Genomic DNA, 12,339 nt, shown 5'->3' on the forward strand with positions numbered 1-12,339 from the left:
CAATACACATCACTCTTGGGTTGTGAAGATAAGATTAGAACAATTACAGCATGCAAAGAGGCATTTAAGCAGTCATTCTTCTACTCTCCTCACACAAACAGAACAGGAAGAAACACAAATATATGGTACAATAGTTAGCTGCCTGCATAAACAGAGGTTTGCAGAGCATGAATATAAATTTAGATGTATTGCAAATAAACCAATTTTTATTTTAGTGATCAGTCATAAAAACCATTACAGAATAAACAAATCATGAAATGAGTTTAAGAATTCCAAGATCATTGCTGACACCTCTGCAGGACATTTATTTATATAAGTACTGTATTGATTTTAATTGAACAGTCTTACAAGAAGCACAAAGTATACTGAACTGAGCCCTTCCATGACTCGCAATGGGTTGTTAGTTATTAACATGACAATAAAATTTTGCATGTAATATTTTCTTCGGCATATCACTATTAATGTCTATTTATAATACCTGCCATAATACACAGACTACATTTCAAATGAATGTTCATTCTCTTATCTGTGATGGAGTAAATATTAAAGATGTTGCTTGAACACCATTAAAAAATTAAACACCAGTAAGGACAATAACTGAAGCAATTTTTCTAATGGAATAATACAACTGAAAATGATTCAGCAAATCATAAATTTTGTATAACTATCTTTTCACATATTTTCTTGGCCACTTATTTTAAGCTACTGAATATGCATTGGTGCCTGACAGAAATATAAATATTTCTGCTGTTTGCACTGAAATTTAAGTGTCCCCAAATTTAGTAATGCTCTGCAACTATGCTCTAAATTTGAAATGTTTCAGTTCAGTATTATGCTATGAAAACTAACCTATACTTACCAAGTACAGGACAACTAACCCATCCTGTTGAACGATTTTCAACTTCCACTTGGCGTAATTTATAGAGTTCATCCATATTAGGTCCTGATTGGAATGTGACGCATGACACTTTATTCTGTAAATGAAAAAAAAAAAAAAATATATATATATATATATAAATATGTCTGCTTGTGTCTGTATGTGTGGATGGATATGTGCGTGTGTGCGAGTGTATACCTGTCCTTTTTTCCCCCTAAGGTAAGTCTTTCCGCTCCCGGGATTGGAATGACTCCTTACCCTCTCCCTTAAAACCCACTTCCTTTCGTCTTCCCCTCTCCTTCCCTCTTTCCTGATGAGGCAACAGTTTGTTGCGAAAGCTTGAATTTTGTGTGTATGTTTGTGTTTGTTTGTGTGTCTATCGACCTGCCAGCGCTTTTGTTCGGTAAGTCACCTCATCTTTGTTTTTATATATAATTTTTCCCACGTGGAATGTTTCCTTTCATTATATTGAATCATATATATATATATATATATATATATATATATATATATATATATATATATATATATATATATATATATATATATATATATATAATGGAAGGAAACATTCCACGTGGGAAAAATTATATATTATATATATATATATATATATTATATATTAAAATTATATATAAAAACAAAGATGAGGTGACTTACCGAACAAAAGCGCTGGCAGGTCGATAGACACACAAACGTGCCAGAATATTCAGTAATTTTGTATGTCATAACCAATACTGCTTCTTACTTATCCTCCAGCTTCATCTTCACTAGCTTTACCACAAAATGAAACATTATGTCTTATGGTTTCATGCTAACTTCACCGCTATATCCTATAGAAGACTCTACCAGTGAGTAATGTAATGATAATGAGGACTTAACTAAAATCAGACTGACAGCTGATAAATTAGGAATAAATACACTACCTCTCTGATAAGACATATGATAAGCCAGTGGAAAATGTGTTGCTATGCTCACTCACTGCTTCATAAAATACAAAATATGCAATGGAGTCTATCCTATTGCAGAAAGCTTACCATATCATGTAAAAACCATCCATCAATAGAGAAATTGAAAATGCTCGTGGACAAAGTAGTTCCCTCACACACACACACACACACACACACACACACACACACACAACGGTGTGGCTACAATTGCCTGAGACTGCAGTCGTGTGTGTGAGTTGAATTTGTGTTGTGTGTGTGTGTGTGTGTGTGTGTGTGTGTGTGTGTGCATGTGTATGTGTATGTGTATGTGTGTGGGGGGGTGGGGGGGGGGGGAGTGGGAGTGTGTCTCATCTGTTTTTGACGAAGACCTTACAGGCCAAAAGCTTTACTTGTGACAGTCTTTTTGTTGTGCCTATCCACAGAAAGGTGTAACGAGCATTTAGAGGGTCTTCAGGACAATATTAAGGAAATGGAAGAGGATGTAGATGAAGATGAAATGGGAGATATGATACTGCGTAAAGAGTTTGACAGAGCACTGAAAGATCTAAGTCGAAACAAGGCCCCACGAGTAGACAACATTCCATTAGGACTGCTGATAGCCCTGGCAAAACTCTATCATCTTGTGAGCAAGATGTGTGAGACATGCGAAATACCCTCAGACTTCAAGAAGAATATAATAATTCCAATCCCAAAGAAAGCAGGTGTTGACAGATGTGAAAATTACCGAATTCTTTACAGATGAATGGAAAAACTGGTAGAAGCTGACCTTGGGGAAGATCAGGGCCTTGTTTCGACCTAGGTCTTTCAGTGCTCTGTCAAACTCTTCACGCAGTATCATATCTCCCATTTCATCTTGGATTCCGTAGAAATGTTGGAACATGTGAGGCAATACTGACACTACGACTTATCTCAGAAGATAAATTAAGGAAAGGCAAACCTACGTTTCTAGCATTTGTAGACTTAGAGAAAGCTTTTGACAATGTTGACTGGAATACTCTCTTTCAAATTCTGAAGGTGGCAAGGGTAAAATACAGGGAGTGAAAAGCTACTTACAATTTGTACAGAAACCAGATGGCAGTTATAAGAGTCGAGGGACATGAAAGGGAAGTAGTGGTTGGGAAGGGAGTGAGACAGGGTTGTAGCCTCTCTGCGATGTTATTCAGTCTGTACATTGAGCAAGCAGTAAAGGAAACAAAAGAAAAATTCGGAGTAGGAATTAAAATCCATGGAGAAGAAATAAAAACTTTGAGGTTCGTAGATGACATTGTAATTATGTCAGAGACAGCAAAGGACCTGGATGGGGAGCAGCTGAATGGAATGGATAGTGTATTGAAAGGAGGATATAAGACGAACATCAACAAAAGTAAAACGAGGATAATGGAATGTAGTCGAATTAAGTCGGGTGATGCTGAGGGAATTAGATTAGGAAATGAGACACTTAAATTAGTAAAGGAGTTTTGCTATTTGGATAGCAGAATAACTGATGATGGTCAAAGTAGAGAAGATATAAAATGTAGACTGGCAATGGCAAGGAAAGCATTTCTGAAGAAGAGAAATTTGTTAACATCGAGTATAGATTTAAGTGTCAGGAGGTCGTTTATGTAATTATTTGTATGGAGTGTAGGCATGTATGGAAATGAAACGTGGACGATAAATAGTTTAGACAAGAAGAGAATACAAGCTTTCGAAATGTGGTGCTACAGAAGAATGCTGAAGATTAGATGGGTAGATCACATAACTAATGAGGAGGTATTGAATAAAATTGGGGAGAAGAAAAATTTGTGGCACAACTTGACTAGACGAAGAGATCGCTTTGTAGGACAATCACTGTTGACAAACCAGTATAAGAGCAGAAATATTTGGAGCTGAGAAGAAATTCTGAGTCTAATAAGAAAGCAGAAGCCCAAAACAAGATAAACAAATAGTTAATTTAGTGAAAAATTGAACACAAAAATTTATAAAAGCTGATGGCTGAGATTGCATACAAATGAAATCAATAGCTGTAATAACTGATCTATCTGATGGTGAAATGACAACCTTAAAACATATCCACAGAAAAATAGCAAATTTTCACACTCATTTAAAAAAACCAGAGCAATATATGTTGAATCAATTGGTTTGTAGAGAAATAGTTTACAACAGGAACAATGGGAAGAAGTTTACTAGACAGACACAGTGACTGAGCCATTTTATTTGTTCTTAAGCATATTTCTCGCACACCTTGAAGTGTGCTTCCACAAAAGTAAATGGAAGGAAAGAGTTGTTAACTGGACTTAAGTCAACATGTGTCAAACAGAGTGATCTGTATACAGAACAAGGGCTAGTACAAACCAATCAGTGACATTATGTTACAAGAAAACTCTAAAATCTAAATGCGTGATCAGGAAGACCAAACGCATGCAGTGTGTAAGAAAATTAGCAGATCAAACAATAAAATAAAACCCATATGGAACACCATAAAAAGTGATACAAAAAGGAACTAAAATCAGAACCAACAAGAATATCACAGTTCTCTTGGTAATGGAACAGACCCCTCTCTGGGGGACACCACCTTGACGAAGCACTGTCCGTGCGGATGGAGAGGCTTGCGTACCTACGGGAAGCTGAGGGCTTAGCCAAAGGTAGAGGACCCAATGCTGGAAAGGCCTCAGCCGATGGATCAGACTAAGGCCGATGGATCAGACTAAGAGTGTCCCACAACGTCCCATCTTCCCTATCCACTCCTAGTCCTACCCTGTTCCCTATTCCCTGACCCAACCCAAGGTGTGATGCAATCTGTGCTGAGGGGTGCGTGACACATGGGAAGATGTGTTGCAAACATGGCCTCAGGGATACCGGGCAACCTCCATGAGTAATTAGCCTTACACCACGCGGGGTATTCGTGGTGTGTGTAATGGATCTGGGAGATGTGTTATTTTCTACCGGATTTGTCGATACCAAATCTAATGAGGAAGGTTGTAAATGTTTTCTTATATTTTTGTCAGAATATTTTTCTTTTGTGAATTGTAATTTGCCTTATTTTATGCTAATTTGCTTATATGTTTGAGAGTGACAGCATATTGATTAATATTAGTAGATGTGACAAAGAATATCAAAGAGACTGGTTACAAGTGGAAGCTTGTGTGTTGTGTGAAACGTCTTTGACGCTGATGTCGTCTTTGACCGTAGTCGGTCAGCAGTGAACTCTCGGTGTGTGTGACGATGGAACAATGTGCAGGGCGCTGTTATAATAATCTGCAAGTGAACAGGAAAAATCAATTACGTTACTACTTTTTTATATAAACATAAAGAAGGAACCACATTCGAAGAAATAGTATTTGAAGCACCAGAAATGATTCAAACGCATTGAACCAGGTCATTTCTGCAGCCGACGAAACAGCATTGTGGAATCATACTTTCACTAGACGACTGAAGCCAACACAAAAAAGTCAAATATCATCTTATAAACATTTCACGGAAAAGTGAGTACTATCACGAAATATGCTACATTCAAGTATATAAAAATAGTGAGCATATTTCATGTGGACCTTCTAGATCCCCAAATCTCATGGGACCAACATGGACACGACTACAGAAAAAGAAACTGACGGGCAACTTGAGACCTCAGATACCCAAACATCGGGGACTGAACCGATGGAAGGTATTTCCACTACTGAATCAGGGTCTAGACCTGAGCCAGAAGTGGGAACTGTAACCGAGAAGCTAGACCAGATTAAGATCAAAGGCTTGTCTGGGGCCCAAAGGAGGAAGCTACTCAGGGAACAGAGGGAAAAGGAAGGGAAAGAATGGCTTCCTAAACACAAGTGGAGGGAAATAAAGGGACTAGAACCCAAGACCCGCAGGAAAAACTGTATAAGGTTGAAGAGGACACGCAGACCCCCACAATGTCAAAAACAGGTAGTAAGCGGATAAGGGAGGAATCAAAGACTCCCTCCTCCCTGGATAAGCAAGTCCAGAAAAAACCGAGGCAAGAAATAGGGAAACAGACTTATAGTACTGCAGTCTCAGTTTTTAGGATGGCAGTTATCCAGGACCGTGGTGCACTCATTTTTGTTTGTGAGGGGAAGCGCACAGTAGAATGGCTCAAGGACAAGGTGCCCATGATATCCCTGTGGGAAGATGCGAAGGTGCTGGTCAAGACGGCAGAGGAGCTTCTTAAGACCTCAAAGATACCATTATGGGTACCCCACATCCTTAAGGAAGTCTCTCCCAAGACTCTGTTCAGGATAAAAGGGGCCCAGAACCCAAAAGTCCTGACAGAAGACTGGAGAGTGATTAACCAGAAGGTTGCTCCGGAAGGATAAACCCTGGTGGTGGAGGTTGGTGAAAAGTCCCTGAAAGCGATGCGGGAGCAGGACCTGAAACTGTTTTTAGGGTTCTCGCAGGTCACCGTCAGGGTTCCCAAAGACCTCAAAGATGGCAGCAAGACAGAGCCTGGAGGTGCTGCAGATTAATCTGCAGCACAGTAAAGGGGCCTCTGCTGCCTGAGGAGACAAGAAGTGGACATGGCCCTGATACAAGAACCCTATTTATACAATGGGGGTGTATCGGGCCTTGGAGGCACTGGAGCTAAGCTGATCTATGCTAGGAATCTAAGAAACTCCAGAACATGCATCTATGTTAGAAATGCCATTTCTTTCATACCAATGATGGATTTCTGCTCTAGGGACTTAGTGACCATCAAAATGCAGCAACGTGAGGAAGGTATCACAAGGGAAATTATTTTGTCCTCAGCATACCTTCCTTACGAAGACAGTTCTCCCCATCCCTTGGAGGTGAGGAGACTGGTAGAGACTTGTCATCGGCAAGGTGACCAACTGCTGGTGGGGTGTGATGCCAATGCCCACAACCTAGTGTGGCGCAGCAAGGACACCAACAGTAGAGGTGAGTACCTTCTTGAATTCCTCTTAGCTAACAACTTAGAGGTCCTGAATAGGGGCAATGAACCTACATTCAGGAATAGCAGAAAGGAAGAAGTAATTCACATAACATTTGGTTCCATGACGATGGGTAGCTATATCAAACAATGGCATAAGGTGTTGGAGCCATCCTCATCGGACCACATGTATTCAAGGTTGAAATGGGAATCAGACAGACCATGACTTATAGAAATTCCAGGAAAACAGACTGGGAGATATACAGGAGGGACCTTGACTTAGGCTTATCGGAAATTAAAACCATGATAAGGAAGCCAGTAGAATTTGAGGAAGTAGCAGAGGCTGTTTACCTCTGCCAGACTGGCCTCTTATCAGGACAACTGCACAATCACCAGGAAGTGCACAAATAGGAGTGTCCCATGGTGGAATAACATATTGGAAATGCAAAGAAAACAGGTAGGGAGACTGTTTAATAGTGCAAGACGTAAAGGACAATGAGCTAAATATCGTGGGGCCCTTGTCAGTTACAATCTTGCAATAAGACAAGCAAAGGAGGCATCCTGGAAGGCATTCTGCGAGGAAGTGGAAGGCACAGCTGCACATGCCAGACTTCACAAGATTCTCACTAGCGTACCAACTAATCCAGGAGGTACGTTGAGGAAGGAGGATGGGGAATATACAAAGACAGCACATGGGACACTGGAATTTCTTCTCAAAACTCACTTTCCTAAGTATGCTCTGCCAGATAACACAGACCAGTATGTGACCCCAGAGAGACAACAGTTCTTAGGTACTTGAAGAGAGGACTGGGAATCGGCCATGGAGTGTGTGAACCAGTGGGCAGTGGGAACATTCCAACCATTCAAGTCACCTGGCCCAGACGGAATTTTTCCAGCTCTCCTGCAACAGGCAGGAGGAAAGCTTATAAGAGTCCTATGCAGGCTATTCAGGGTTAGCTTAGCAGTAGGAATCATTTTTTTTTTTTTTTTGAGGGCAGTGAAGGTAGTCTTCATGTCAAAGCCAGGGAGAATTGATCATACCACGGCCAAGGATATGAGACCAATCAGTCTGTCCTCCTTCATACTCAAAACATTGGAAAAACTGGTTAATGTATACATCAGTGAGAGGAGGCTAAGTAGGGTACCTCTACACCTGAACCAACATGCACACCAACCAGGTAAATCATGTGAGACAGCTCTCCACCAACTCATCGGGAAGGTGGAAGAAGCACTTCACTTCCAAGAAATAGCACTCTGCATCTTCCTGGATATCGAGGGGGCCTTTAGTAACACGGCCTTTGATTCCATGGTAAGGGCAGCAGAGGTGCATGACCAGGGGACCACTATATGTAGGTGGACCCGAGCCAAGCTTAGTGGAAGGAAGAGGCTGCCCACAAGGAGGAGTTTTGTCTCCTATATTGTGGAATCTAGTGGTGAACAAACTCATTGAGGAACTAAATTCCAGACAATGCTTCTGCCAAGGATACGCAGGTGATCTTGTCATAGTAATACTTGGCAAATTCACTGACACAGTCAGGAATATGACACAAGGAGGGTTGGACATTGTGCAAAAATGGTGCATTAAATAGAATCTGAGAGTTAATCCTAAGAAGACTGTTGTGGTGCCATTTACAAAGAGACATTTTCAGCATGCAAGTTGGAATCTAAAGCTCTTTGATAAAACTCTACCAGTGAAGGGGACAGTGAAATATCTAGGGGTAACCTTGGATGAGAAGCTAACTTGGACCCCTCATATTAAGAGTATCTGCTCCAAGGCAAAAAGCACTTTAGTAAGTACTAGGAGGGCTTGTGGCAAAAACTGGGGCCTAAGCCCCAGGGGTATGCACTGTATTTACACCACAGTGGTTAGACCTAGCATTTCCTATGGGGCCATAGTGTGGTGGAAGAAGGTAGAACAGCGGGTTGCTGCTAAAGAGATTGCTAAGGTGCAGAGATTGGCCTGCTTAGCCATAACGGGCGGAATTAGCAGCACACCAACAGCTGGAATGGAAGCCGTGTTGGATGTGCCTCCACTTCACCTTTAGGTTAAGATGGAGGCAGCAGATGGGGCATACAGACTTAAAACTGGCCAAAACTGGGTCTCATTTGGATATCCAGAATCACACACTAACATAGTGAGTAAATATAGGTATGGCTGGGGAAATGCCCGCCGACTATATAATAACTTCCAACTGCTTCGACAAGCCTTACAACATAATAATTGGAAGTAGGAAGCAGTGGGCAAAAACAGTTCGAAACCGTGTGGGGGACATTGTTTGGTTCACTGATGGGTCGAAAATAGATCAAGGCATAGGGGCAGGGTTGTACAGGGTTCAGCCAAGACTGGAGAGCAGCATCTCTCTAAGGAAACTGGCCTCTGTATTCCAAGCCGAAATTACTGCAAATAAGGGCATGTGTGGAGGAGAATATGAGTAGGTACTACAATGACCGTAGCTTCTACATCTATTCAGACAACCAGGCAGCCCTGAAATCATTGGTAGCTCCTGCAACAAGATCTAAAATTGTTGCAGATTGCCACAGGGCTCTGGTGGAGCTAGGGGGAAGCAACAGGGTGTACCTACTGTGGGTCCCTGGCCACTCGGGGATCTGTGGCAATGAACAAGCTGACAGATTGGCTAGGATGGGGGCAACAACTCCATTTATTGGACCGGAACCTGTCTTGGCAATCACCAAGGCTATGATCAAATTAGAACTACGGAACTGGCTTAGGAAACAGCATGTAGGATATTGGACCAAGGTCCATAAACAAAAACATGGTATGGTAATGATGCCCAAATCATGTTTAAAAGAAGCTCTGTAATCCTGGGGTTGAACAGGAATGAGATCAAACTCATGACTGGACTGATGACCGGCCATGGGAACTTCAAAAAACACCTACACACAATGGGTATAATGGAAGAGGACCCTAAATGTAAGATCTGTGATGAGGGTGAAGAAACTGCACCACACCTAATCTTTGAATGCATGGCATTGGAGAGTAAAAGATACAGAATATTTGGGACAACTAGACCTGAAGAAATTGTGTCTAACAAAAAACTGGTAGAGGGACTCCTTGCACTATTTCAGGGCACTGTCAATGAAAAGACTACAAGAAGACAAAATTATGTTTTGCAAAAATCAGGATTAAACATAGTATCTGGAGTGGATATGGAAAACCAAACCATCAGAAAAAAACATATTCCAAAGCTGTATGCTGACAAGAACTGTCCAGCAACATCACAGACTGAAGCTGAAAATGTATATCAGGAATCTTAAGCAAGAATGAAAACTTTTAATAAAACAGTGAAAATCTCTATAATTTAATATATTTAATGATTTATGAAAGGATGAAAAATATATTACAGTATATTGACCTGAATATTGTAATGGAAAATCTTTGGAAGAATATAAATAATTTACTGAGTCAAGATGACAACTCACTGAATAGCAGAAGTGTTGACTTGTCGACAGGCACATAAAAAAGACGGAGAACTTTTCTAGCTTTCAGAAGAATCTGTCTTCAGATTTAAAGTATACATAAATGCATGTATGTATGTATGTATAGCATTTGCAAAATACATCTGCTCCTTAGCTAAAAGCAGCATAACTACTTTTAAATTAAATTAAAACACATACACTGTATCAGAAAGCTGAGCAGTTTTATTTATCTTTTTTATTCTGAATTTGTTATTTTCTAGATATTCCTCAATCATTCCAGTTTTTGTTGTTTCAGAAAGCTGAATCAAGAAATAACTATCAATAACATGCTCAATAAGATAAAAGATTAGTAACAATTTCTTCTTTTAAATGGTTTCATGCTTTCAGCGGTTATACTTACAGCTAAATCACGGCAGTTATCTATGTGAATATATATCATTCTGGGATATGTATGCTGTGCACAGATAACTGTTATAGTCTTTGTTTTGTTCCTGAAAAGAAAACATGGCAATGAATAAATGGTAAGATTTTATTTACATTTCAGATCTCCTTTATAAAAATACATACATATATGTTCCTGTTATACATATTTTGGAAAGGGAACTCAAAAACATCCACATACTTTAAGTAATTACTTCAAAGAACTGCTTATTGGGACAAGTAATTATAACGAGTTTCTTGTTTACTGAACTTTTAAAATCTCTCATGTTAAGGAAAGTGTTGTATTTCTGCCCCTTAGTTTGGGTCTGATGTGCCAATAACACTAAATATAGTTGTCTTCCAGTTTCGGGGAAGGGGAGCGATTAATAGAATAATGAAAGCATCTGTATAGGATTGTTACCTATTTCTACTTGGGGCCATTATTAGTAGTATTTCTTGCTACTTTAGCTATTCTATGCTTAATTACGTACTAATTAGTGACCTGACTTGGCTTCACACTTAATAACATTAAGTATCTTTGGGCAGACAACTTGACTGGTGTAGCATACTTTGTTTCAGGGCCATGAACAAACTTCAGAGAACAATGTTACAGTATTAGAGAAGGAGTTGCTACTCGCCATATAGTGGAGATGCTGAGTTGCAGATAGGCACAATACAAAGATTCTCACAATTATAGCTTTTGGCCAGTAAGGCCTTTGTCAACAATAGACACACACACACACACACACACACACACACACACACACACACACACAAAGAGGAAAAACATGCACGAATTACAGGATTCACCGTGTGGAGCTTAGTACACATTCTGATGCATTGCTGAAACACATTGTCACAATTCTTTGTTGTGGCCTCTTTATCACAGACTTTTTCACTGTGCCATGCAGAGAATCATGTACTCATCTAGGTTTGATTCGAGGAAAGTAGAAAGCTGGAAGTTCAGGCCTCTACCGTTCAGGCCTCTACCGTGCCGCACTTTATGTAAATGAGGCAAAGTTCCTGAAATACTTTATGGAAAATGCTTTACTTGAAGCATGAAAAATAAAACATCACATTCTTTGGATTCACATGTTCTTTTGATGTGCAACTGTTCTCAAATTGTTGACAGGGAACTATTGGTTACGAATACTTGATTATTTCAAATTGTAACTCTCCCGTCATCTGATGAGGTGGATATCTGTTTTGTTGTTGGTAATATTTATTACAACCTTTCAAAGATTAGTAATTTACTGTCCATTGTTTGAAGAATTTGTAGTGAATTAAGAATGTGAACTGCAACTGGTAATCTGAGGAAAGCAGAACTTGGCAACCTGAAGCTGCTGTCATGTAGAAATATTTCAGAATTTCATGTATTCATCCACAATAAACTTCCAACTCCCAAGCAAGACGATTATGCTCATGTCTTTATGATCTTTGAAAGACCTAAATCTCTTTTCCCCAGCAGAAATTTGTTTACCAGTCTTCTGTATAATTTGAAAGTGACCAAACAAATAACATCTTCCAACCCATCATGCAGAAAATTGTGTTCATATCTCTCTTTGACTCCAAGAAAGCAGAAAGCTGAAAGTTGAGCAATTTGCTGTGCTGCTGCAAAACTTACTTAGATGACATATTTTACTGTATGCATACGTAATTCAAAACAACAGGTTTTGGACTCATGTCCCCCCCCCCCCCCCCCCCCTTTCCCTCCAATGCAGTTGTTACGAAATGACTGCAATCAACTGGATGTCACATGGGCAACTTGCATGTCCCTA

At 39.9% G+C, this 12,339-nt stretch overlaps 1 protein-coding gene across 1 annotated transcript in view; it reads right to left on the reverse strand.

Annotated features, from left to right (window-relative positions):
• The window catches only part of LOC124795862 (E3 ubiquitin-protein ligase highwire-like), a 327,500-nt gene that overhangs the window by 107,869 nt on the left and 207,292 nt on the right, over window positions 1–12,339 (reverse strand). Inside the window, exons 24-25 of the mRNA XM_047259943.1 lie at window positions 10,542–10,632; window positions 860–974 (exon numbers count right to left, since the gene is read on the reverse strand). Coding sequence (XP_047115899.1) covers window positions 860–974; window positions 10,542–10,632 — 206 coding nt within the window. The remainder of the gene's footprint in view (window positions 1–859; window positions 975–10,541; window positions 10,633–12,339) is intronic.

The sequence above is a fragment of the Schistocerca piceifrons genome, chromosome 4 (genome assembly GCF_021461385.2).
Source record: "Schistocerca piceifrons isolate TAMUIC-IGC-003096 chromosome 4, iqSchPice1.1, whole genome shotgun sequence".
Lineage (NCBI taxonomy): Eukaryota > Metazoa > Arthropoda > Insecta > Orthoptera > Acrididae > Schistocerca > Schistocerca piceifrons.